Below are 25,331 nucleotides of genomic sequence, written 5' to 3'. Positions count from 1 at the left end.
GATTTAAAAGCTTTGGCACAAGCCACTAAAATACAGATGTGATACAACAGTCAATAAAATGTCAGCAGATGGAATACTAGAACACATCCTGTGTGTCCCAGATTGGCAGACAGAAAGGATTAATGTGAACTGTAGACATAAAGACATAGTAGACACAAAATGTGCATGTATATATATTTTTATATATATATCTTTTTTTTATTATTATTAGCCTTGCGTTCCAGTTTGCATTTATACAGATTACAGTGATCTGTCTGCATGACCCATCAATAAAATTACACCCAAATAGGCTTTGGATAATACGCAATGTACAATGTTTGTAGTCAATGTTTTAGTACAAATTGAGCAGCAATGCTGACCGTGGCGCGTTAGATATTTATTTTTAAAACCCTGATTAACAAAAGTGGAGTTGCTGCAAACCTTTGTTCTTTAGTACTTTTTATCAGAAACATTCTTTAAAAAAAAAATCTTTTGAAACTCAGGGATATAAAAATATTAGCTTTAACTCAACATTTTACAATATATACATTCATTTTTGCAAAGTTAAATTATTCTCTCCATTAGTCTCTAAAAGCGGCTTTATAAATATGATATTCTTCTGGTTCTTTCAAAGACTATAATCACTTATCACCTAATATGCATTATTGCAGCAAGTAAGCATGGTTTAAATACTGCGTTGACCAACAACATCACTTTATGGCAAGACCACTGCAATATGTCCTGGACAGAGAAACCTGTGTCCAAGATGTATTCTAATTCAAAATAACAGCTTAAAGCAAGTTCCATAATGGCATTCGATAAAAGATGTATTAAGATGCAGACCAACTGTTTCAAACTTCCTTGCCAATTCTATGAAATTATACAGTTTTTGCCCTTTCGTCCTCTCTTCTGTTTGGACTTTGTCCTTGTGCCGATGGGAAGTTCATCAGCATAATATTGGTACCGAGGTTGTCTTGGTTGTGGAATAGGCTGGCCCAGGAAAAAACCTTCCTCCTCTGATTCAGATGATGAAGAGGAACAGGTAGAGCACCAGTCGTCTTCGTCCCCGTAAAGACGTAAAAACCTCTCTGCCGCCTGGTTGTGCAAACCATAGTCAGAGTCAGCGTGGGCATAAGGAGGCTGTCTGTAGTCAGCATTGGGACCCGGCCCGTGCTGGCGACGGTCCTCCTTAAAGCACATACGGGCCTTTTCTTTGGGCACCAAGTGAAGAGCATTGTCCGAACGAGACTTGCGACTCCTCCTTCGCCTGTGGTGATGCCGGTGGCGCTGCTGGTCTTGCTCGTCAAAGTGGTATGCTCGTCTACGAGTACGTTCGCTCATGGGAGGCTGCCGCACCTCCAGGTCATTATATCGTCCGTTATCTATAACATCATCTGAAAACTTTACCTGCTGAGGTTTGGACTGGGACTTGGACCTTCTTAAGACAGGTAAGTGAGGTGGTTTGGGCCTCTCCTCTGGAAGAGGAACCACCTGCTCCTGTTCCTCCTCTTCAATAACCTCCACACGCTCAAGCTCAGATGTGAGGCTTTTCAGGGAGTTGGTGCTTCTGTGCAGCATTGATGAATTCAGAGTACCCATGTTGCTGGTGTTCTCACAGTGTTCAAGCCCAGAGAACTTTTGTAATGAGTAGAGCAACTGTTTCTCTTTTATATCCCCGTCAACCGAAGCACCTGAAAGGACCACATAAGTTCAGATTATACAAAATTACATTCAATACTCTAGAAATAGAATTTTAAATTACATTGTGTGCCTGATTTTCTAGGATAACATCCCATACATCAATCCTTCAGACTTACCTGTGATGTTGGAGAGCGCCAAGGAGTCCATTGAGTCTCTGATGTTCTGCTCTGCTTGCTTAAGTTCATCCGTGATACACTCCAATGAGTCATTATACCACTGTTTATCTTCAAGCTTAAAGCTGGCTCCATGCTCCAAATCAAGCTCCTGGAGCTTTCTACTGCTTGCAGGTCCAGGGTGACTACCATATGCAGAGTCACCTAGTCCATCCTGGGACTGTGCCCAGTACATGTCTGTCTTGTACTTTTTACTGGCCAGACTGCCATTCCCACCACTGCCTGACATCCTTGGCTCAGTCTTGTTTTTGACATCAGAGTCAGTCGTCCAGAGGTCAGTTGGCCTAGTGTCCTCCGGCTGCTGGAACATTCCATGTTCACCAAACTTGAGCAAGAGCTGGGTCATGTAGTCCTCATGCTCGGCCCATTCCTCGTGGTCCTCGGGAGCTTCCTGCTCCTCCCTGTTCCTCCAGAAGTGGTTGTCTGCAAAGCTTAGCTGTGACAGCTTGTTGGACAAGGTGTCATCAGCATTCCCTGAGAGTCCGGGGAACTTGTAATTGGCTGCAGGTGAAAAGAGAAGAGACTGTCGACATTGGTCCGCGGAGCGGCTGCTTTTTCCCATCTTCACACTGCGCCGTGATTCCCGAGATCTTGCAGACTGAAAGGCTGAATCAGAAGAATCAGAGGCGTGGACGTCCTCCCCTAGACTACAGGCCTTGGAACAGTAGATCCTGCCTTGTCTGGGTAGAAAGGGACAACCGAGCAAGGAGCTCTTGCACTGAGCACAGCTAAAACAAGCATCTGTGGCGTGCCAGTGAAGACCATCATACGTCATTTGGGCATGGTCCACCCCTAGAAGAAAATAAACAGGAGTTAAAGGTTAGCTTCTTACGGGCAAAAGCGAAACGTGGTTTGTGGTAAATGAAGTTGAGACATCAGAGAGACACATTTGGGCTTACCGATGTGTTCGCCACAGGCCTCACAGTATTCCGCGTACAGAGACTCGAAGCAACCGCAGCAATAGGGCCGACCATCCTTCATGATGTACCGTTGACCACCCAGGATGGTCTCGCATTCAAAGCAGGAAAAGTGCTTCATATGCCAGTGACGACCCTCTGCCTCTGTGCACTCGTCCGCAAAAATTATCTGTGAGGAAATTTACACCAATGAATGAATAATAGCATCCACGATATAACAGACCATGTTTCATGCACAGAACAATATGTCTGGATTTTGAAAAAACTAAACTCACCTCATCACAGGAGGAACAGCGTGGCTTTAGCAATTCAGCATGATGCCGTCCACAATGGACCTTCCCGTCCTGGTAGAAGTAAATGAGATCAACCAGGAGTTCATTGCAGGTGGAACATGTGAAGCACGATGGATGCCAACACTGACTAGGTCCTGCTCGTGAAGCAAACACCACCATCTCCCCTCCACTGATGTTTTGTCCACACTGAAGAGGCAAGATGTTTAAATGAAACAATCAGCTTCAAAGAGTCACTTTCTTCAGCACAATACTCTTGGTTTAAACACCTACGTGTTCACACATGGCATGAAGCATCGTCCTTGGCAGCAGTCTTAGAGTTCCTCGCCCAAGGGCCTCTTTCTTTCTCTGCACACTAAACATGTGAAGCTCCTTCTTCTCTTCTTCACTGAGAGACTGACAGTATCGCACCTGAGGGAGACATTTAAAACATGTTTGCTGTTAAACTATTAAGAAAGAAGACCTTGTAGACCGCATGCAGGTTCTTTTGAGCAAAGGAAGTGCTCCTTTAATGTGCTTACACACTAGAGAAAGCATTGGAGGAGAGTTTGACAAATACAAAGGAATACAATGTGTTTTGAGTGTGTGGAAAGACAGCTGGGAATACAGTGAATTTGGTTTCCAAAAGCACATCTGGATCCAACAAAAGTCTACAACAGTGTGCACTGCTGCAAAAGATAAAATTCTCTCAACTTTGCGTGATGGTTCGTCAGTTTGGCAAACCTTCTATGCTCATCCCCATTAAATTCCAAGCCTTCTCTGATGCGGTGCAAACTCTTGTGCGTAGGCACCTTTATGGATGGCCAGAAAGTTTTGCTTAAACTATCCTCTTTGAGTATAGAGTACTTTTGTTTTAACAATACCTTAATACAAGAAAATGGAACACCTCTTGATTTAATGAGCAAAATTAAGTCACACACTATGCATGTTTTAAGTTGAGATTCCACAGATAACAATGAAAGAGTATGTTATGTAACCCAGAGCAATGTCTCAGATTGAGTCTCCCCAAGCAGCATCATACCATCTTCAGCTCAAAAGTCTCATTGTACAAGCACCCACAGAGATACGAAGTGACAAAGCATCTTTCTGTGATGACAGAGAATGTGGTGAAGCTCTAAACCCATGAAGCTAAAAACACCCACACCACGTTGCACTTAAAAAGCTATTTGAGGGGGTTTTGAAATGTGATGCGTGGGCATTTTGGACTGCAGCGATGCTGGGGAAACAATAGGGGCTTTCATGGCTGTTGATGAAGGCCTTACTTTCCTTTGTTTCTGTAAACTCACCTCATTGTCATGAGGAGGTAGCTGGTACAGGAGCTGCTTGATGCGGTATTTTTCCCCGGGGCTGTTCACATAAGGGACTTTGTCCTCAGGTAGGCAAGAGAAGTACAGCTGGACCTTGAGGTGAGACGGAGACAGATCGGGTCAGTCATTCCATGTAGAGTATGCAAAAAAGCAGTTACACTGTGTTGTTTTGTTGCCCTGCCTTCAATGAAATCAATCTCTCTCAGCTGAGCACTTGTGAATCAGATTTCCAGAGACAAATGTTAATACCAGGTTTTTTTGGCCTGTCATTCCTGTGCATCTGTCAACATTACCATTTCCATTAAATTATCTTTTCTAAAACTTGAGCCACCAGTTTTGGGCTGAGTAAAGGTTTTTACTGTACTCTATTGTGCTTCTACTACACTGTGACCTATGCCTTGTGAGTGGGAACTCTTTATGAGTGCTGGTCGTAACAGCCCCCAGATAAATAGCTGAACTATGCTTGTCTTTTCCTGCATAAAGAGAGTCCTGCTGCTGTCGAGTCAGTCTACTGGAATGGCATTTAGACGTGATGATCAGCAGCACCATAAATCACCCTCATTTCAAGCTGATATTACCTCTGGTACTGAGCCTTAGGCACTTGAACAACACTATTCCTGAGTGTTTGTGTTCTTCCCCACAATGATCACCTATAATCTGCAGGGCAATTCACAGAATGGCTGCTATAAAGGCATTACAGTTGACTCTTGCATTTAACACAAAAGCTGCACTGAGATTTTAGGGGTCTCCAAATTGCTTTAGACCTTTATCCTCACCCATCACTTCAGATTTTATTCAAGGGTGCTCTTAAGGATAGCCGGGGGAAGTGTGGGACACCGACTGGAATCAGCGCCACATCAGCGCGCCTCCAGGCACAAGGACCGCCTTTGCGGACAATGCCAGGAAAAAAAGTTGTGGCTGCGAGCTTGGCTGTTAGCAAACTGCTTTTCCTCATCATTTCAAGCCCTTTTGTCTGGCAGCTTGAGATAATGACTTGCAGATTTTCCATGAAGTAGTTTGTAAATAAAAAGCAGCATTTCCTGTTCCCAAATGCCTGTGGGGTGCTTCATTCACGGTGTTTAGCTGTGCCTGCAAAAATGCAGTAAGGTCCTCTAAATCTTAGTGACTATGACTACGTCTGCTGACAGAATGATTGACCAACAGTTTGGAATTTTAATAAAGATCACATCTGGTGTATTTATTGTATAACAACTTGCACATTGTGTTAAGATATCACATCTTGAACTGCATGATACTATTCAGTCATTACATAGCAGACTCTTTCCCTGAAACTGAAGACATGCGACTGCTTTGCATTTTGTGACATGGTTGTTATTGGACTTGCAGTTTTTCCCTCTGAAAACAATGTTGCCATTTTGGCTTCATGCTGCCTTCTAACCATTTCCTGCCTGATGTGTGTACTGTTCTGACACAAACACCAAAGCATTAAATGTAAGTTCTCTGGTAAATGCTTTATGTTGTGGAGTCAATATTCCACAAAGTTCTAAACTAGCCCATAGAGATTACCTGCTCTGGTCGAAGTCCTGGTGGCACCCAAGCGTATTCCTCCAAGGCACAGCCCGAGTCGTCATCTGAGGTGGAGCTCCGCTGGAAGCCGAACGTGAGCTTGTTGACCTTCGGCTCCATGTCCAGCTGCCTCGCGGCACCGTGGAAACTGCCAGAATTCTCAAGGTTCATCAGAAAGACCTCCTGGAATGGTTAAGAGGGAACAGTGTGTCATGGATCACGAAACCACATGATAAAACGCCTCGTAAGATACATTGTATTGGGATGAAAACAGTAACACAACTGGACTAATGCAGCGCCCTAAAACATTTCATGGCAGTTACGGTGACTTCCAGCCCAGGGTGGAGGCCTGTTAAAGAGATTCTGCTCATTAAACGATGGCAGTTTTATTGTTACTGCTATTGTGCCGAGTTTTGCCGTGATGTGGTCGGACATTCCCTCCAAACTTCAACCATCCTAACTCTTTTACAGTCTATTTACTTTAATGCATTTTCCTGACTCATCATCACCGTGGAAGCTTTCTGGTATTTTCCATTTCCTTCTATTGGGACTCTTTTCTGGTTAAGTTGAGCACTAATGCATGCCATATATGATTTTTCCCAACAACATAGTTTACTTGACTCTGTTCAGAAGTCTTTCAGCTGAAACAGACGGAAGACTGAAACTTCTCAAGACAAGATCTCTTGTGTTCTTCCCTGTCACTCCTTTGAAGTCCATTCAGGACACAAAGCATAACAAAGCCATATGGTAATGCTTGAATACCATGTCTTTCTTCAAGCCCCTGTGCTGTTTGTTGAGGACAGTGTTTTAGAACCTGCCATACCGCATCACGTCCTGCTGAGTGACGTATCATCTGATGCTTTGATCTCTGGAGCTGCTGTTTTTGGAATGAAAACAGGTGAGATGGATGGAATGAACCCAATGACAGGTGTTAGTTTCACATGCACAGCAATTTAGACTCGAGAAGATGCATCCAGAATATGTGCATCTCACAAAACATGGCAAGAAACGTCAGATTATATTTTACACCAAAGAGAATGAGTGGACTTTTTTTTGCATTGTAATGGTATATAGAGATTTAGGATGAGGAAAAATGTGCTTATTTTTCTTAAAAAGTAATGCCACAATGTGGAAAAAAAAAATCTTAATGGTCCTACAAAACAAGCCAACCCCACCCAATGCATGCATATAAAATAGTAGTTAAAGTTGTTTATTAAGTTTATTAAGGATTCACACAAACACAATACAAAGATAATCAGAATGCCTAGCTATCAACACTGGATAAATGTATTGCAATGCAGTTAAATTGATGTTTTATCTGTGCTCATTCACATTTGGCATTTTGAAGCAATCATGATCCCATTTATAGATGAACCCAACAATGTTTTTTGTTCAGGCCTCAAATTCTCTTAAGTTGAATTCAGTGGGAATCATACAGACTCTCTGACAAACCCACTAGAACAGAGGCCCAGAATGTTTAAAACTGTGACTTCTTAACTACTTAAATTTAGGTAATCAGATACCCCAAACTCTTCTCAGAAGAACCGGACAAAGGTTCCTGTAAGAGACTCCTCAATCATTAACCTGGTTATGCAATTCAATCAGAAGTGATACATTTCCTGCCATGTTACAAATGTGTTAAAGTCTTCCTTCTGGTGGTGCAAAATCCACTAGGATATGATATTTTCTTCAAAGGAAGTCACTGACACAGGAAAGGAGCTCAAAGTGGCAACACCCTTTCTGCTAAACAGTCTCCTTAAGTATGCTAATTTCTGTTTTAGATGCCATCAGCATCACTTCCTGAGCCTCCAGATCTAATCAACAACTGAAATGAATAGAAACTGCATTAATGTTTCATCAAAAATAAACAGCCATTTTACGATTGAGTGGTTCTGGGTGAATCGCAGGGACCTCTGGGAACCGAAGGCAGTTCCTGTCTGCACTGCTCGCCCTGAAAAAGCCCTCCAGCCCAGAGTGTTTAACAGCCTGCTCTCTTGTAGAGCTGCTTGTTAACATGACTTTGGAGGTCTGAGATGCATATCTGTTAGATCCACCCACGGGAGGCCTGAATGGTCCTCAATGGGGGGTAGATATGGGTGGAGGGTGAGTTGCCTGGGGAGGGGATGGACCCCGGGTGATCACACAAGGGTAACTGCCAGCGACTCATATGGTAATGGACCCTCAGCATAGCAATGAACCGATTTCATGAAGACTTAAAAGTGAATAAATGCATTTTAAGCATCTTCATTTCTACATTAAATTATGCATAACTTCACTTGACTAATCAAAATTATATAACTGTTAAACAAAATGCAAATGATCGCTCTGACAGATTCATTTGCATAAGTGTCCTGAGGACATCAGGTCAAGTCCCAACAAATTACATCTTACTGAATAGCCCATTTCCACAACTTTGGTGTGTAGAAATGTGAGAGGTAGAAATAGCATGGGTTAACTGGGTTAAACCAGATTCAACCTGATGACTGTGAGCATAGTGGTTGTTAGGTCAACAGATTCCACTTTTGAGAGACCGTAGATGTGACTGTTTTTAACATAACATAGCTTTACTGCGTAACTACCACATTTTTCTCAGCTAAATTAGTCACAATGACATTCATTATAGGTGCATTAAAAATTATGTGGTTAATAAGATGATTATGAATAGTGTGTGTGTAAAAACAAGCCTTCATTAAGCACAGTAAATGTGGAAATGTTAATACTCGGATCCACTGGCACCAATGCCGCTCCATTAGTCCGACCTGTCAGAACCTGTTTGATTTGGCCCAGTCCAGATCTGAGTCAGTGCTGGAATTCTGTCTATGGATTTAATGTTAAGAACAGCAGAACTGGCAGACGATGTGAGCGATTCCTGCGCTCCACAAATGAGGAGTTTCCCTCCACGGCTGTTGAGCCAGTAATAAAACTTCAGTCCAACAAATACAGACGTTTGTTATGTCATGCCACTTCCAAAACACTTGAATACAAAAGCATCTTTGAATCTTATAAAAAAAACAAGTCCAAAACTACAGCAAACTAGAACTTAAACTACATAAAGACTAAACTCAAACCCTCAAATGTTCATATGGGCAAATAATTAGGTCTGTTATTTTTACTATTGGTCAAGATGTAGTGTAGAGCCAAAATAATGCTGATATATTATACATGATGCAATTTAATGATGGCAAATTAGATGTACACAACATATATTAAAATAATATTTAACAAGCACCATTTCACACTTAAAATATGTAGGCTACTCAAAATTCAATATTTAGTCTGCCTGTCATTAGAATCAACCACTTCTGTCAATCAACCAAATGCACATTAGTCTGATTGCCAATTATGATTACTATTTTTTTTACCCCCAAGATACATACAACTGTTATCTGAAAATATGTGAAATTATTTCCAGTTGAAATGCTCAAATGCCAAGATAGGGATAAGTCTAGGGTTATCAGACAAAAAAAGGCCAAAAACCTGTGATGAAAGTTTTACTTAAAGTGATATCACAGAATAGTAGACATTATAAACAGGAAGGACAGCAGGGTAGACTCATTTTGGAGAGTTTAGGTGATCCTCCCAAACTTTTGGCCAAACTTTGAAGAACTTGAGTGTTATTCCAGGACCAAATGGTTTCAAGGCTTGTCCCAACAGACTGAAGACATTAGAGAAAGACCACCTGCGTTCTGACTGGCTGGAGCCAGATTACTAGAAGCTTCGGATATTTACCAACAGCACACTTCTCTGACACCTTTTTCCTTTTCAACAGACCTTTATACACACGCAGAGTCTTCAAATCTGTGCAGCACCACCTACAATTAGCCCTAGATATGAGAAGTTTATAAAAGCTTCCAATATATCTAGAAGAAGTAGGACGTGACACAGCAAAATATAGGTTAAATGTGCACTCAAAGCCTCTGTAGGAAAGACTTTTAAAATGTAATATACACTCCAAATTGAAGTTTCAAAACCATACCTGCTCGCTCAGCAACGTCTTCAGGCAATTCAGTGCTTTCCGAATCAAACAGTGTTCTTCCAAAAGTCCTGTGGTTCCTTGTCTACATGTCCTCAGTTTGAGCCTCATCCCATCTAAATCCAAAGCAGACGTTATCACGCTGGTGAGCTGACGGTGCAGGACGTGTACAGTAGAGTATGTGGAGAACAACTCCAGCAGATGGCTCTTCCATTTACTGCAGTCCTGCAGAGCCACTCCCCCAACAACCCGAGCTCGGCCCTCAGCGTGGGCTCCAGACCCTCTAAACCAAACCCCCTTCTCTTCAAACACACATCACATAACAGCAATCGTTCTGCCCAGCCCTTCCTCAGGATTCCTGAGCAACTCTTTGGGGTTAAATTCACTGGGATACTCTTATACATACAGTACAAATGTCACATCAATATTGTTATCAGAATCTGGTCTTATACGCTGAAATTTTAGGATTTACTTTGAAAGTAAAGGATCTACTTTGAAATGTTCACTCAGAAATTACTAGCAAATAATTACAAAAATATGGCAAATAACATTGAATTAGCTTAAACATAAAATTTTTAAGTAGAAAGACTTTTTAATAATTGTTTTATTTACATCAAAAAGTGATTTTTACAGTGTAGAATTTAGATTTAAAACCTATTTTATGCTAAATATGCTGTGGTATTTGTTGAAAAGGTAAAAAAATGGAAAATAAAGGGTTAAATTTAGCATGTCTTTCTCAGTATTTTTATCTTGTTTTCCTGTACAAATATCTAAACTTTCTTAAAATCGAAGAAGAAGCAAACTGACTGAATACCTTAAGTCTTGTCTCCTAAGAAATATTTTATTTCTATTTTAAACAAACTCACCTATTTTTCTATAAATTTCTTCCTATGCCATTTTGCATATGAAGTAAATGATTTGATTTAAGAATGTTCAGATATTTGAACTGGTAAATAAAACAAAACTACTTATATAAAAAATCACTTTTTGCATTGAAAATAATTCATAAATATTGAAATATTGAAAGTATTTGTTTTGAGATGGTGCTTTTCAATTAGAATTACCATAAATTCACCCAAAAAGCCAATATAGACTGCAAAAAAACCTATTCTTAATAATGATCATTTTCATGTGGCTCCATAAGCAAAACTAAAAAAAAAACTGAAGTGAGCTTCATGCATTAAATGCAGTTTCAATCAAACGTCACTCTCTCACTTCTCAAGTCAACAATGATGTCAGCCGATCCAGACCACAATGCCTGAAAGACTCCACATGGTACCTTACAGAGAGTTTACCATGCAAATCAAAAAGACCGTCCCTCTCAGAGCCAATCCACTTCCGTACGGGTGTTTTTCTTTTAGTATGCACGCCGTTTGGGGAAATACACACTTTTTGTCTTTCATTGACATTGAAACTGCTGGATCTGAAGTTACTTTCAGAATCTGAACTCAAAATGCAAGAACCGTTCAACAGTTGCCAAACCACCAGGAGACCCAAAGGAACAAGGTTTTTTGACAGAAAAACAAACCTAACGAAGTTCTACAGCTGGAAAATGACTGCAACCAAATTCTCCGATTATGAACGCCATACCTTATGAGCCCAAGTAGTGACCCCAAAAACCTCAGTGTCCTGCCTAGAAAGACAGTTTACCTCATCTCGCCTTAATTTCCTGTGGAATGTGCTAAAGGTGAAGACCTTCCTGTTGTTTAAACAAACAAAGCTCAAAGTTTGTGCTCCGTCCAGGAGGACGAGGCTGCTGGTTTCCTGAATGAAGGATGTTAGAGGAAGTTATGAAACTCAATTCTTCTACCCAAGGTGGTCTTTGTTGTTACCTCAAGTATTTCACCACAAACCAACAACTTAGTGCTCATGAAATGGAAACTTCCCTTGGGGTCTGCAAAAAGTGTCAGATTCAACAGCTCTGTTAACTGGCCAATGATCTTGTCTTGCCAAACAGGATTGGCCAAACTCCATCCAATATCTTTTTTCCAAAAACATAAACCTACAAATATAGGAAGCCTATAATAGATGCTGACTGTTCACTGAGCTTTTTACGACTGCTGCCTTGAATAAAAGAGCTGGTAATGGGATGGAGGTTTTTTGGAGGACAACACCATTGTTGCGTTCAAGGCCACAGAGGTGCAAACACAGCAGGACTCGGAGCAAAGCACAGCCCTTTGTGTTAGAGAAACAAAGAGGAAGAGGGAATTTGTACCCCCTGGTTTTAGCGGGTTGCCGAAAGATAAACAAACCCTCTGACTTGCTAAGAGGCTTTTCATGCATCCGAAACGTACTGAAAAATTACACTGTAAAGATGTAAAAGAGATTGATTTTGAGTCAAAGAGGATGATTGTTTGTTTTCAGAATTTCAAGAACAAGCTGACAGCTGCATTTTTGGCCCTCGATTCGAAAACTGCAAGAAGTCACTTCAACCACATCGTCTTTCATTCCCAGGCCTCAAACAACATCGTTTTGGTCTCATTTAGATGTTCAATGTTAGTAAACCGAGCTCAGTAGATGCAGTTCTTCCTCAGTATTTTCAGTGGTGTCTGACAAATAAACTGGTTCCAAAATAAAAGCATCTTGTTTTAAGACCTTAGATATTTGTACTGGAAAACGAGACAAATCTGAGCAAGTAAATCATAATGTGAATGAGCTGTAGTGTGTCGAATCTCGGGTCAGCGCCCGCCGCACCCTCCAAACACTGACGGATGTGAATGAAGTCATTTATACAAACTCCTGAGCCAAAAATACCAATGCCTTCCCAAAACCCTCGAGAAGAGCCCCTTCAATGTGAGTACTCTATCTATCCTCGTTTTCAGGACGACCCTGAAAATAGACCAATCCATCACGCTGATGTTCTGTTGTGGCTCTTGTTTCACAGTTCAGGGTTGAACAAGGATTCCTGTGGAATATAAAACAGGACGAGTCACACATCCCTGACCTGGGATCCTTTCTAAGCACAAGAGGGGTCATAAATCTCGCCCCCTCCGGCCCCCTCATGGTCACAGGGATTCAAACAGCACCTCACACCTGGCTCGAACCTCCCGGGCTGTAAAACCGAAAGGCAGCTTTGACCCAGCATGTCCGGACGCACTCGGGACCCCATACGGAAGAGCCTCCGACATTAACGGCCAATGCTATTGCGCTTCAACATGATCTCGAAGGCACTTGTAGACTCGGGCCCCAAAAGGACTGACCCATATTTGACAGCGTCCTAAATTCAGACTCTTAATGTGGGCCAATTATCACATGGACGACTGTGTCCTGTAATAGTGGTTAAACATAGACATCAGTATATGTTTCTGCCATTTGCATCTCTTTCAAGTACCTCTGCGGGTCAGGCTGTGCGTATTGGCTGGACATATCCCAGCATGCTTTGCGGAGTTCGGCTTTGAGGGTCAGACTGGTGCGATGGCCCTGAGTTTGGCTGCTATTTATGACCGTTAACAGCTATTGTTCCAGATAGACCTCAGTTGTGTCCACTCCTTATCATAAAAGAGAGGCTGTTCTGGGACTTTAATGACCTGCCAATGGCCGTTATCAGAACACAGGCCTAACAAAGGAACAGCCATAAAGAACAATAAAACGCTGTTATCCTACTGTAAAAAGCAATGCCCGCGGACCTAAAGAATAGCGAGAGGTCAACCGCTGTAGTCCTGATATTGACTTAGAGAGATTATCACTGACAAACACAGGTCAGACACCCACAGAAAACCATATTCTTCAGTGTAGAATTGAGTCCAGATGAGACCGAAAGATGTGATGTGACTGAAGTTCGGGCTACTAACACTTGACCTTGATAAAACCGACTTCATATACACTACCAAAAGTTTGGAGTCGGTAAGATTTTCTTAAAATAAGTCTCTTCTGCTCACCAAGGCTGCTTTTATTTGATCAAAAATATGGTAAAAATTCTGAAATATTTTTGCAATTCAAAACATTTGTTTTCTATGTGAATATATAGTAAAATGTAATTTATATCCAGTGATCAAAGCTGAATTTCCAGCATCATTACTCCAGTCTTCAGTGTCACATGATCCTTCAGAAATCATTCTAATATGCTGATTTGATGCTCAAGAAACATTTATGATTATTATCAATGTTGAAACATTTTATTTTTCAGGATTTTTCCGATGAATAGAAAGTTCAAAAGAACAGCATTTATTTGAAAAAGAATCTTTTGCAACATTATAAATGTCTTTACTGTCACTTTTCATCACTTTAGTGTGTTTTTGCTGGAAAAATAAACACAAACTAGTCATTAATGTTGGTTTTAACATACAAACAAGTATGGTAAACTACACCAGGACTTTGTAAAACCAGACATCATAATTAGTCTTGGCAAACCTTCCTTTTCTCATCGACTCTCGCTCATATTCATCAGCATTATCACCTTCCCCCTCAAACATGCCTGTTCAGATGACGTCTGGAAGCTTTAACTGACAGTGTTGCATGAGTGAATGTGCTGTAGCTGAGGCGTAGTGTGCAGCCGTCATATCTCAGCCTGACACTCTCTGTGACTGTCGTTAAGAGCAGCTCATTGTGAACAGAGGGCTGGACGGAGCAGCACCCCGGGGTGTTTAAGGGCAGGAAGCTGCTTTATAGAGGGCGACTATAACGACACAATGACCGTCTGCATACACACACACACACACACACACACACACAGAGGGCAGCGAGGTCGAGTGGGCTTTTGTGCTGCTGACGGTTTAGTGACAATGTAACGGTTTACTTACACAACAATGACAGTAACTTACACACAATCCTACAATTTAGTTCACCTGTTGAAACAGCAATAAGACAATCAGATGCTCTTTCTCTCTAAAGTCACACTCATGAATAAGAGGAAATGCAGACCATGTTTCACCCAAACCCTATAGAAAGAAATGAGAAATGAGAAATTTAAAAAAAAAAAGAAAAAAAAAGGCATGTACCTTCAGTTCTCATTGCCATAATAATTATTCAAAAAAAAAAAAAAAAAAAAAAAAAACATATTTTTAAAAAAATAATCATAGGAAAAATACATTGCACTAAAATATGTATTTAAATGTTTAAAAAAGTATACAGCATGGCAATATTGGTTTTTCTGCATTTAATTTATGCTAAATTAAATGTTATAACTTTAATAGTGTAAAAATTGTGTGATTATAAAATAAAAAAATGTGAATTATAAAAAAAAATGTAAGATGGATTAATGAAAAGGATTATAATGCACAAAAATATTTATGGGTCATTGACAAATAAGGTTTTTAAAAGTGTAAAAAAACCATAATGGAGATATAATTAATTTTGAAGTTTTATTAAGTGTTAACAATGAGATTGTGTTTTTTATAATCAATTAACACTTTTTTTCCCTCAATTTTTTACAAGATGGACAAAATTTGTCACCAAAAAAGTCATTCGGTTTAACCAAAATTTCGGTTTTACCGAATGACGATATTTTCAAACAATGCTAACAGGCTGATATCTAAAAGGACAATCAAACATTTAATATTTAGCACAAGTTTTTAAAATATTACAACATTTTCCATGTTTTATAGTGGTTGTACCGAATGACCTGATGTTATCAAGTGAAAACATGAATTTTTCAAATTTAGTTAGTTACTTTGCTTCATGACCATGTGGTCCTTTGCAGGTGTCTGAATGATGTCACATCCTGTCACATGATACTGACCGCATGATTTGATCTAAAATGGTCCCTTTATATCGGTTACTCCGAATGACATCAATGAAATTAATTTTTCCGGACATTCTTTCTCATAACAAAACGACTTCTACACATAATTTTAACACCATTTTGCACTATGTTGATATATGATGATATAAAATCATGCCAGAATAAAAAATATATACATTTATTACATTTTAAGATATTTTAATCACAAATGAACGGTTAGACCAAATGACCTTTTGACACTTCAAAATCTTTAAAATATTTGTATATGTAGCGAAATATAATTAAAACCTTTTGGATTCAATAAAAGAGATCTAGTTGTACTACCTTACATACTTTGGATGTCATATCTTTGTTTTTTTATTATTATTATTAAGGCCTTTGGACAAAAAAAAAAAAAAAAAACGACCTGTCACGTCATTGTCATATATATATATAGAGAGAGAGAGAGAGAGAGAGAGAGATATTTGAAAAAATTGAAGTATATAAAGCATATATTAAAATGTATATATAACATTTACATTATAAAATTTTATGAAAATGAATCACGTGATTTTGCTGTGAAACGTGACCTGGGCATGTTTTCCTGAGATCCGCTAACACACCGCTCAGACTGCCACGTCCCTGATCACATGAGTGATATCGGCCACAAACTTTGAGTACAGCATCAAAAAAAGGTGGAAAAGACTTTGAGAAGGAATTGAAGCCTCTTCCCAGCGTGGGATCATTAGGCTTCCCGGGAGAAGTGCTCCATCACAGCCCTTCATACGCAGATAATTGAGCACATGCTCCAGTGAACTCATTTAACTTCATGCTGCAGTTGAGTCGCACTTAATTGGGCACAATTTAAATCATTAAGGGAAGCAGTAAAGTCAGAATCAAGAGGAAAAGAGGCCCTGAATTACAGCTTTGCCCCTCTCAGATCTCTGATGAGGGCTCTTGTTAACTCTGATGCAGATGTCGCCCTCAGGTTCGGGCTAAACTACCCACAATCCCTCCCCAAAACCACCGTCAGCTTCATTAAACGCGGCTCGTAATGGATCTGACCCACAGCGGCGAACACTGCCTGACCATGGCATTGGTTTAGAGGTACGGAGGTGTGACGGCCAGTGACCTCTGACCTCTGGTCCCATAGTGGCCCCTTAAAATCAGGTTTCATTGCTGTTTACCAGCCCCCGTGTGTCCCTTTGAGTTATGTTTCACTTTACTGGCCCTAAAGGTCAGCCGTTCCCAACCTTCTGATCAAATTCAAGTGTAAGTCAATGGAGAATGAGCTACGGCTCCTTAAAGATCAATGACATCACTTCATACAGCACCTCACATTTGATATAAATATATATAAAACATCAAATTTATGTATATCTGAGTGAAACCCTTCTAATTTTATCCATGGGGAATTGATTGGATGGTTGTGGTTTGCTATTGGTGGATCTCATGTGAGTGACAGGTTGCCCCGCCCTCATCATCATAGAAGAGAAGAGATGCTGCAAGAGGAAGATATTCTGATTCAAGATTATGAGGAACATGAATTATGAAAAAATCAAATAAAAACAAGAATTGTCTTTTTTTTATGTGGATGAGTGTGTGTGTGTGTGTGTGTGTGTGTGTGTGTGTGTGTGTGTGTGTGTGTGTGTATATATATGAGTATGTGTGTGCGGATGAGTGTGAGTGCGTTAGTGAGTGTGTGTATAACAGTGTGTGTGGATCAGCGTGTAAGTTGTGTGTGTAAGAGTGTGTGTGTGTGTGAGTTTGTGTGTAAGAGTGAGTGTGTGTGTGGATGAGTGTGTATATAACAGTGTGTGTGGATCAGCGTGTAAGTTGTGTGTGTAAGAGTGTGTGTGTGTGTGAGTTTGTGTGTAAGAGTGAGTGTGTGTGTGGATGAGTGTGTATAAGAATGAGTGTGAGTGTGTTAGTGAGTGTGTGTGTGTGTGTGTGTGTGTGTGTGGATCAGCGTGTGAGTGTGTGTGTGTAAGTTGTGTGTGTGTGTGTGTGTGTGAGAGTTTAAGTGTGTGTAAGTGTGTGTGGGTGGATGAGTGTGAGTGCGTTAGTGAGTGTGTGTGTGTGTGGATCAGCGTGTGAGTGTGTGTAAGTTGTGTGTGTGTGTGTGTGTGTGTGTGTGTGAGTTTAAGTGTGTGTAAGAGTGTGTGTGGGTGGATGAGTGTGAGTGCGTTAGTGAGTGTGTGTGTAACAGTGTGTGTGTAAGTGTGTGTGAGTGTGTGGATCAGCGTGTGAGTGTGGATGAGTGTGTGTGAGTTTGAGTGTGTGAGATTGTGTGTGTGTGTGAGTTTGTGTGTAAGAGTGAGTGTGTGTGTGGATGAGTGTGTATAAGAATGAGTGTGAGTGTGTTAGTGAGTGTGTGTGTAACTGTGTGTGTGTGTGTGTGTGTGTGTGTGTGTGTGTGTGTGTGTGTGTGTGTGTGGATCAGCGTGTGAGTGTGTGTGGATGAGTGTGTGTGAGTTTGAGTGTGTGTGTGTGTGTGGATCAGCGTGTGAGTTTGTGTGTGTGTAAGAGTGTGTGTGGGTGTGAGTGTGTGGATCAGCGTGTGAGTGTGTGTGAGTTTGAGTGTGTGTGTGAGTTTGTGTGTAAGAGTGAGTGTGTGTGTGGATGAGTGTGTATAAGAATGAGTGTGAGTGCGTTAGTGAGTGTGTGTGTGTAACTGTGTGTGTGTGTGTGTGTGGATCAGCGTGTGAGTTTGTGTGTGTGTAAGTTGTGTGTGTGTGTGTGAGAGTTTAAGTGTGTGTAAGAGTGTGTGTGGGTGGATGAGTGTGTATAAGTGCGAGTACGTTAGTGAGTGTGTGTAACAGTGTGTGCGGATGAGTGTGTGTAAGAGTGTGTGAGTGTGTGTGTAACAGTGTGTGTGTGTGTGTGTGTGTGTTTGTGCACATCTGGTTTTCTGCTGTTCTAATGTTTTCTTTCAGCCTCGAGCAGGAAGACAGTGTGATTCTTCCAAACAAACTCCTCTCTTTGATCACCTCCGTCCGTCTCTCTCTCTCTCTCTCTCCGTCCGTCCGTCTGAACACACACGGTCTCTGAATCACGCTCTGTCCTCACTGTGTCATTCTGTCAATATTGACTCACCTGTAGTGTGACCTCTGACCTCACCTCACCACATCCTCCATCAAACACACATCCGGGAGCCCGCATACAGTACATGAACACAGTACCTCTGACTCAAATGTGTGTGTGTGTGTGTGTGTGTGTGTTGATTATGATCCACATCCGCTGCATCATACGGCACACGCTATGAAAGAAACTCCCAGCCTCCTGTAATCCGCCCGGAATAATGCGTAGCATGTGTCAGGATCCCGTACGCTCACCGCGGCCAAATATAATCAGTCTGGGATTGATCCCAGCGGCCTCTTGTGCTAATGAGGTCTGAACACAAATCTGACATTTCATTGCCAAGTAATCCTTGAGAAAGTCGCGGCTAATGAGGCTTTTATCACTCGGTCAGCGATAGGAAACTACATCAGACGTGACTTTGGAGAGCTTGGATTGTTGCTGCCTGATTAAAGTCAACATGAAATGCATTTTACTGCCATAATCGAACATATTTCCAAGTGAAACAGGATATTAGAGCAGGACGTGATATTATGCATCAGGATGAGGAATGCGGTCAGATGCTTTACGAAGACAAGCTTGTTTTTACTTAAGATTAACGAGCACTGAAGAAACATTCATTAGAAGATCAGGAACAGGTCGGCATGAAATCAAAATGGACAGTTCTTGTTTTTATTGAAATTTTTCATAATTCATGTTCCTATTAATCAGAATATCTTCCTCTTGCAGCATCTCTTCTCTTCTCTGATGCTGAGGGCGGGGCAACCTGTCACTCACATGAGATCCACCAATAGCAAACCACAACCATCCAATCAAAATCAAGCCCCGCCCTACATTTGTTCTTGTTTGCAAAGCGTTTTATTACATTCAGAAATAATGTAAAATACTGGTAAATAAAATAAAATTCGAACAATATAAAAACTATAAACATGGATTTTAGTTCCCGTCACTCCACAATAAATCCTTTAAATTTAATTCAGAACAGGAATAAAAAATATAAGTACAAAACAAACATGATTATTATAGTGGCATTATAAATAACATTATCAACGGCAAACCTAAACAAATTCATTTAAAGCGAAGCTGAAACTAGCAGTGACTGCGAAATACCTTAAATAAACTTGGGCTCAAATGCAACAACAAGCTTCTTCCGGGGTTAGTGACATCACAAACCCTAAAATTTGCATAAACCCCACCCCCGAGAACACTCAACAAAGGGGGCGGGGCCATGTTGGGCTGCTTTAGAGAAGAGGAAGAGTTGTTGTAGTAGAGTGTTGTTCATTTTACGCCGGACTGCTTCACAAACGAGGGTCAATTCAACACAAAAGATGAACATGACGGCACATGCTAGTGGATGAGTTGAATCAACTCCACAGCAACTACATCAATTTATCCACTAACCATTCAGAAACGTCTAAAAGTTGTAACTTCTTCCTGAGTCTCTCCATCAGTGTCGACTCCGGTTTGAACAATGTAAGGCTGAACACTTTCCTCATTTTGGCTGCGTGAGATTCTCCAGCTTTGTTGTTGTTGAGCTGTTAAAGCTCCGCCCTCTTCTGAAAAGCGGAGCTCATTTGCATTTAAAGGGACACACACAAAAATTGCGTGTTTTTGCAAATTTGACAAGCTATAATAAATGATCTGTGGCGTATTTCGAGCTGAAACTTAACAGACACATTCTGGAGACACCAGAGACTGATATTACATCTTGTGAAAAGGTGCATTATAGGTCCACTTTAAAGGGTTAGTTCACCAAAAATCAAAATAATGTCATTTAGGTGACTTCATTTTTCTTCTCCAGTAAATGTATCTTGATTGAAGAATGTTTAGATGTTTGAACTAGAAAGCAAGACAAACGCTGAGGAAGAGTGTAATAAATACGCCTCATGCTAAATGAGTTCAGCAGTCAACATGAACATTGAAAACACAAATGATCAACACCAGTTAGTTTCCCCCATCACAGACACACTCGGACTCAGAAAGCGCTCATATTCCCTGCTTTTCATCTCATAAATCCCATCATTCTGACATGATCTAAATGCATCAACAGTCCTGCGCCGGCTCTCGCCTCGGCCATGAAAGACGCCGTTATTCGTACGTGAGACGTTCAGTCGCCTCTCCACGCGTGCGGCTCTATAAAAGCCTGCCGGAGTGTTTGGGTTTGGAGCGTTTGACATGAACGTTCAGTCGGACACAAGCGGAGCTCTGTGCATGAGGCATTAAATCAACACACACCGGCACGAGGGCTCAAAGCTGGAGTCTTACACACAGATTCACAGTCAACACGCTCCATCTGTTTACATGTGATCTCACGCCAAACATGATCAGACCTACACACTCGTACATGACAGGTGAAAGAGGACAATAAAGCCAAGCTATGGAAGCCGTTTCTGCCTCCACTATTATCTAAACCAGCTTGAGTTTTAGTTGTTTTAGCTTATTTTAATGCTTGAGTTTGAATCAAGTTTGGAAGTTAAATCATTGGAAATTTGTGTTTTAAGGACTGCAGATACACTAACTATGCCACATGGTCTGCATGCATCGCCTCACAGCTCCACTAGAGAGCGCCACCATCTCAAACCAGGTCACCATCATCACTGAGAGGCTTTTAACAGCCAAACCAGATCACATATTGACCAGTAATTATTTCAAGCACACATCAATGCCAGTTCCTCCTGGTGGCTTTTAAGCCTCAATCGTCTCGATCTCGGTTCAGCGGGGTGAAGAGAAGATCTGTCTCTCAAAGCCTCATGTTGGTGAATGCGTCTCCATATGGAAACTGAGTCCTGTTGACATTTGCGGTCCCCTGTGGGGCCCGAACTCTGCCAGCTGGCATCAGAGCAAACGGCTTCATGACTGCTGTCATAGATATGAGTGAAGATAAACCCCTACTGTACCACGGTAAATCTGATTTCAACTTCCCTTCTGGCTCAAACTGCGGTTATCAGGGTAAAACATCATCATTTACTCGCCACCATGTCGTTCCAAACCTGTTTGACTGCCGTTCTTTGGTGGAAAACAAAAGATGGTATTTTGAAAATTCATCATGCAGCATTTTTCCATACAGTGAATTGGCTAACATGATTATCAAGTTCCTAAAAATAACAAAAAATATCATTAAAGCACCACAAAAGTATCGTAGCAGTAGCCCATATCTGACTCCTTTTGGGAGCTGGACAGTCGTGGTCACTATGAAATGAATGGAGAAGAGCTGCATAAAGATTCAGCAAAAATAAATAAATAACAGCAAACAGGTTTGGAAAGTATGGAAGCTTGTTTCTGCCATGGAATGAAAAGATAAAAATGGTAATTGTGACTTTTTTTTCCTCTTAATTCTGAGTTTAAATCTCACAATTTGACTTTTTTTTTCTTGGAATTCTGAGGTTAAATCTCACAATTTTGACATTTTTTCTGTGTTTAAATTTTGTAATTCTTGGAATTCTGAGTGTAAATCTCAGAAATTCTGTTTAAATCTTGCAAATCTGAATTTTTCTTTAAATTCTGTGTTTAAATCTCACAATTCTGGCTTTTTCTCAGAATTCAGAGTTTATATCTTGCTGTTTTTACATTTTTTTCGGAATTCTGAGTATACGTCTCGCAATTTTGACATTTTTTTTGGGAATTTTGAGTTTAAATCTCGCAATTTTACATTTTTTCTCGGAATTCTGAGTTTATATCTAATTTGTTTTACATTTTCTTGGCATTTTGAGTTTAAATCTCGGAAATCTGGATTTTTTTTTCCGGAAATCAGAGTCTCGCAATTCTGACTTTGTTCTCAGAATTCTTGCAATTTTTACATTTTTTCCTCTGAATATGGAGTTTAAATCTCGGAAATATTACTTTTTCTCTGAATTCTGTTTTTAAATCTCGGAAATATGACTTTTTCCTCTGAATTCTGAGTTTACATTCCCCAATTTTGATATTTTTCTTGGAATTTTGAGTTTAAATCTTGCAATTTGACTTCTTTTTTTTGTTTGGAATTGTTTTTAAATCTCGGAAATCTGACTTTTTCTCATAATTTTTGACTTTACATCTCGCAATTCTTTTTTTTTTTCACAATTTTGACTTTTTTTCCTCTAGTTTATAGCTTATAGAATTAGAATAGAAGTTTATAGAATAGAAATATAAAAAAGTTTATTGCGATTCCATCTCACAATTCTGAATTTTTTCCTCACAAGTGAGTTTATATCTCATAATTCGTAATAATCCTCAGTATTGCGAGTTTATATCTCATAAATCTGAATTTTAATATCTCATTATTGTATTGCGAGTTTATATGTTGCGATTCTGAAGGAAATCCAAATTGTGAGATAAAAAGTCGCAATTACCTTTTTTATTTTTGTACTCAATGGCAGAATCAAGCTGAGGATGATTAGCCTAAATTATGACATGATTGTCATTTCTGCACTGATCTATTCCCACGGTGTGTCTGGAGAGAGGCAGCGATACAGATCAGTGACGTAAAGCAGAGAACATGAGGAATCTTATGGAAAACTTCTGATTAACACTAAGATCAAAAGCCTTCTTGAGATGGTAGTTGTGGAGCAGTTGTCACTGAAGTGACAGGCACAGCTGAGTCCAAACACACATGCAACAAATCCCTTAGTACACAGAAGCACCATCTTGTGTTTCTGGTCTTTCTGTAAAAATGACCTGGATAATGAGTTTAGAAATAGACCAGAAGCTCCTGGGACACTTTTCCTTTGAGCTTTCCCACAGAGTTTTTCCAGACTTCAACTAAACGCCTCTAATAACATCACATCAGTCTGAGCTCGTCTCTGAATGCAAATAATGCAGAAAGCGCAACAGATTCAGTCATATTGTATTCATTATAACTGACCAGAAGTCTTTCACACACGTATGAAACGCTAAACATCAGAACTTACCCGAATAACTTCTCCTGTAGCGATCCCAAAAATCCAGCACAGATCCTCTTTATTCGCAGAGCAGATCCGCGCTCGCGCTCGCGCTCGTCGGTAAAATATCCGCGAGCGTCGGTCACTGCTGATCCGGAGCTTTAAACTGCATATCTGAGGTGAAACACACACAGATGAGGGGACGAGCGTGTTTGTGTGAGAGATCTGTGTGTGTGTGTGTGTGTGTTGGGGAGGTTCGCGTACCTCCTGCGCGTAATCACACCGGTGCGCGTACGCGCGCGTCACGTGAACCGCAACGCCCGCACAGACGCGACGTAATACGCGTGCAATTTCTAAAGCACGCAAAGTTCTACACTGCAAAAAAAAAAAAAAAAAAAAATTATGTTACTTAGTATTTCTGTCTTGTTTTCCAGCACAAATATCTAAATATTCTTAAATAGACATACTGAAGCAAAATGACTGAAGATATTAAGTCTTGTTTTCTGAAAAAATGAAGTGAGTTTATGGATAAAACATAAGATCAGAAACATAAATTTGTTTTATGTTAGTTTATTTCTCTGGCCCCATTGGCAGATTTAATATCTTCAGTCATTTTGCTTCTCCAGTAGTATCTTGATTTAAGAATGTTTAGATATTTGTGCTGGAAAAGGCAAAAATACTAATAAACTCGTTTTGTTCAGCGTATGAGGGGTCGAGGTGAGGTTGTGACCTGTTGACCAGTTCTCTAGTCAGCACTGCTTAAGTGAGACCAGGTTCAGCCTGTCAATCAAACGCTGCTTGATCTGAAGTTTGCGGCTCCTCAGCAGACGTGATCATTTTAAATCAGCTTCATCTGGACCAGGTGGATGTTAAATGACTTCAGCTTAAATGTCAGTGTCTTTTACACTGGATCAGTGCTGCGTCTACAAACTAAAACATTAATATTTTGTAAATAACAATATGCACAGAATCAAAGCTGAAAGCTTGCAGTGAATAAGCAGCAGGAGCTCTTAAAGGTGTTGGGTCAGTCGTTCTGCTCACAGATATCATATCTTCAGACCTGATTTACGTGCCTGAGGACATGCTGAACCATTAGTCCTCTCGCACTCACTCTTATCTGGGCTTATCTGCGCTTTATCTGCCCCAATATTTATGGCAGAAGCTCGTAAAAATGCTTTCAACAACATGATTGAGTTGTAAACTAGCAACGGCCTCCACTTACAGCGCTTTGTAATGGACTTTCCTTGTACTGTGTAATTTATCTTCAGATTTAGAGGCTTTAAGAGAAGGTCTAGCAACAAATTTATACATAAACCACAACATTAATAACAACCAAACACAGAATGTTCCCTTAACGTTAGTTTATGGTTCCATTTTTGTTTTTTTGGGAACCAACTCTTAAAGCCTGTTCACACCAAGAACTATAACGATAAATATAACTATAACGATAACTTTAATGATAACGGTAACTATAACAAAAATAATAACTATAATTATAATGATAACTATCATGATAACTATAAAGATAACTAAAACAATAACTATATTAGCATACATATCAATGTACTATAACATTAACTATATTAGCGTCCACACCAATGAATGATAACTATAACGATAACTATATTAGCGTCCACACAAATGTACGATAACTATAATGATAACTATATTAGCGTCCACACCAATGAACGATAACTATAACAATAACTATATTAGCGTCCACACCAATGTACGATAACTATAACGATAACTATATTAGCGTCCACACCAATGTACGATAACTATAACATTAACTATATTAGCGTCCACACCAATGTACGATAACTATAACGATAACTATATTAGCGTCCACACCAATGTACGATAACTAT

General features: G+C 40.2%; 1 protein-coding gene across 2 annotated transcripts; it reads right to left on the bottom strand.

The window, feature by feature from the left end:
* Positions 1-172: 172 nt before the first annotated feature.
* prickle1a (prickle homolog 1a) lies at positions 173-23,776 on the bottom strand. Of its 2 annotated transcripts, none has more exons than XM_048158128.1 (8): positions 23,491-23,776; positions 5,895-6,077; positions 4,347-4,460; positions 3,334-3,471; positions 3,046-3,249; positions 2,753-2,939; positions 1,797-2,645; positions 173-1,670 (listed from the first exon to the last, which is right to left on the bottom strand). In XM_048158128.1, exons 2-8 carry the CDS (start codon positions 6,063-6,065, stop codon positions 850-852), a joined length of 2,484 nt encoding a protein of 827 aa, XP_048014085.1. In that variant the 5' UTR covers positions 6,066-6,077; positions 23,491-23,776; the 3' UTR covers positions 173-849. The 2 variants fall into 2 exon arrangements, with proteins under 2 accessions (XP_048014085.1, XP_048014084.1); XM_048158127.1 differs by lacking the exon at positions 23,491-23,776 and adding an exon at positions 9,871-10,266.
* Between the last annotated feature and the right edge of the window lie 1,555 nt (positions 23,777-25,331).

The sequence above is a fragment of the Megalobrama amblycephala genome, linkage group LG15 (assembly GCF_018812025.1).
Source record: "Megalobrama amblycephala isolate DHTTF-2021 linkage group LG15, ASM1881202v1, whole genome shotgun sequence".
Taxonomy (NCBI): domain Eukaryota; kingdom Metazoa; phylum Chordata; class Actinopteri; order Cypriniformes; family Xenocyprididae; genus Megalobrama; species Megalobrama amblycephala.
The sequence above is the reverse complement of the archived record's forward strand: the minus strand, read 5'-3'. Positions and strand labels throughout refer to the sequence as shown.

Bases quoted from the DNA above. Each gene is read 5' to 3' on its own strand.
- prickle1a (XM_048158127.1), bottom strand. From the start codon at position 9,978: ATGAGGCTCAAACTGAGGACATGTAGACAAGGAACCACAGGACTTTTG. The intron at 2,646-2,752 runs GTAAGCCCAAAT...ATTTTCTTCTAG, and splicing joins GGCCTGTGGCGAACACATCG to GGGTGGACCATGCCCAAATG. The intron at 1,671-1,796 runs GTAAGTCTGAAG...TGGTCCTTTCAG, and splicing joins GGCGCTCTCCAACATCACAG to GTGCTTCGGTTGACGGGGAT.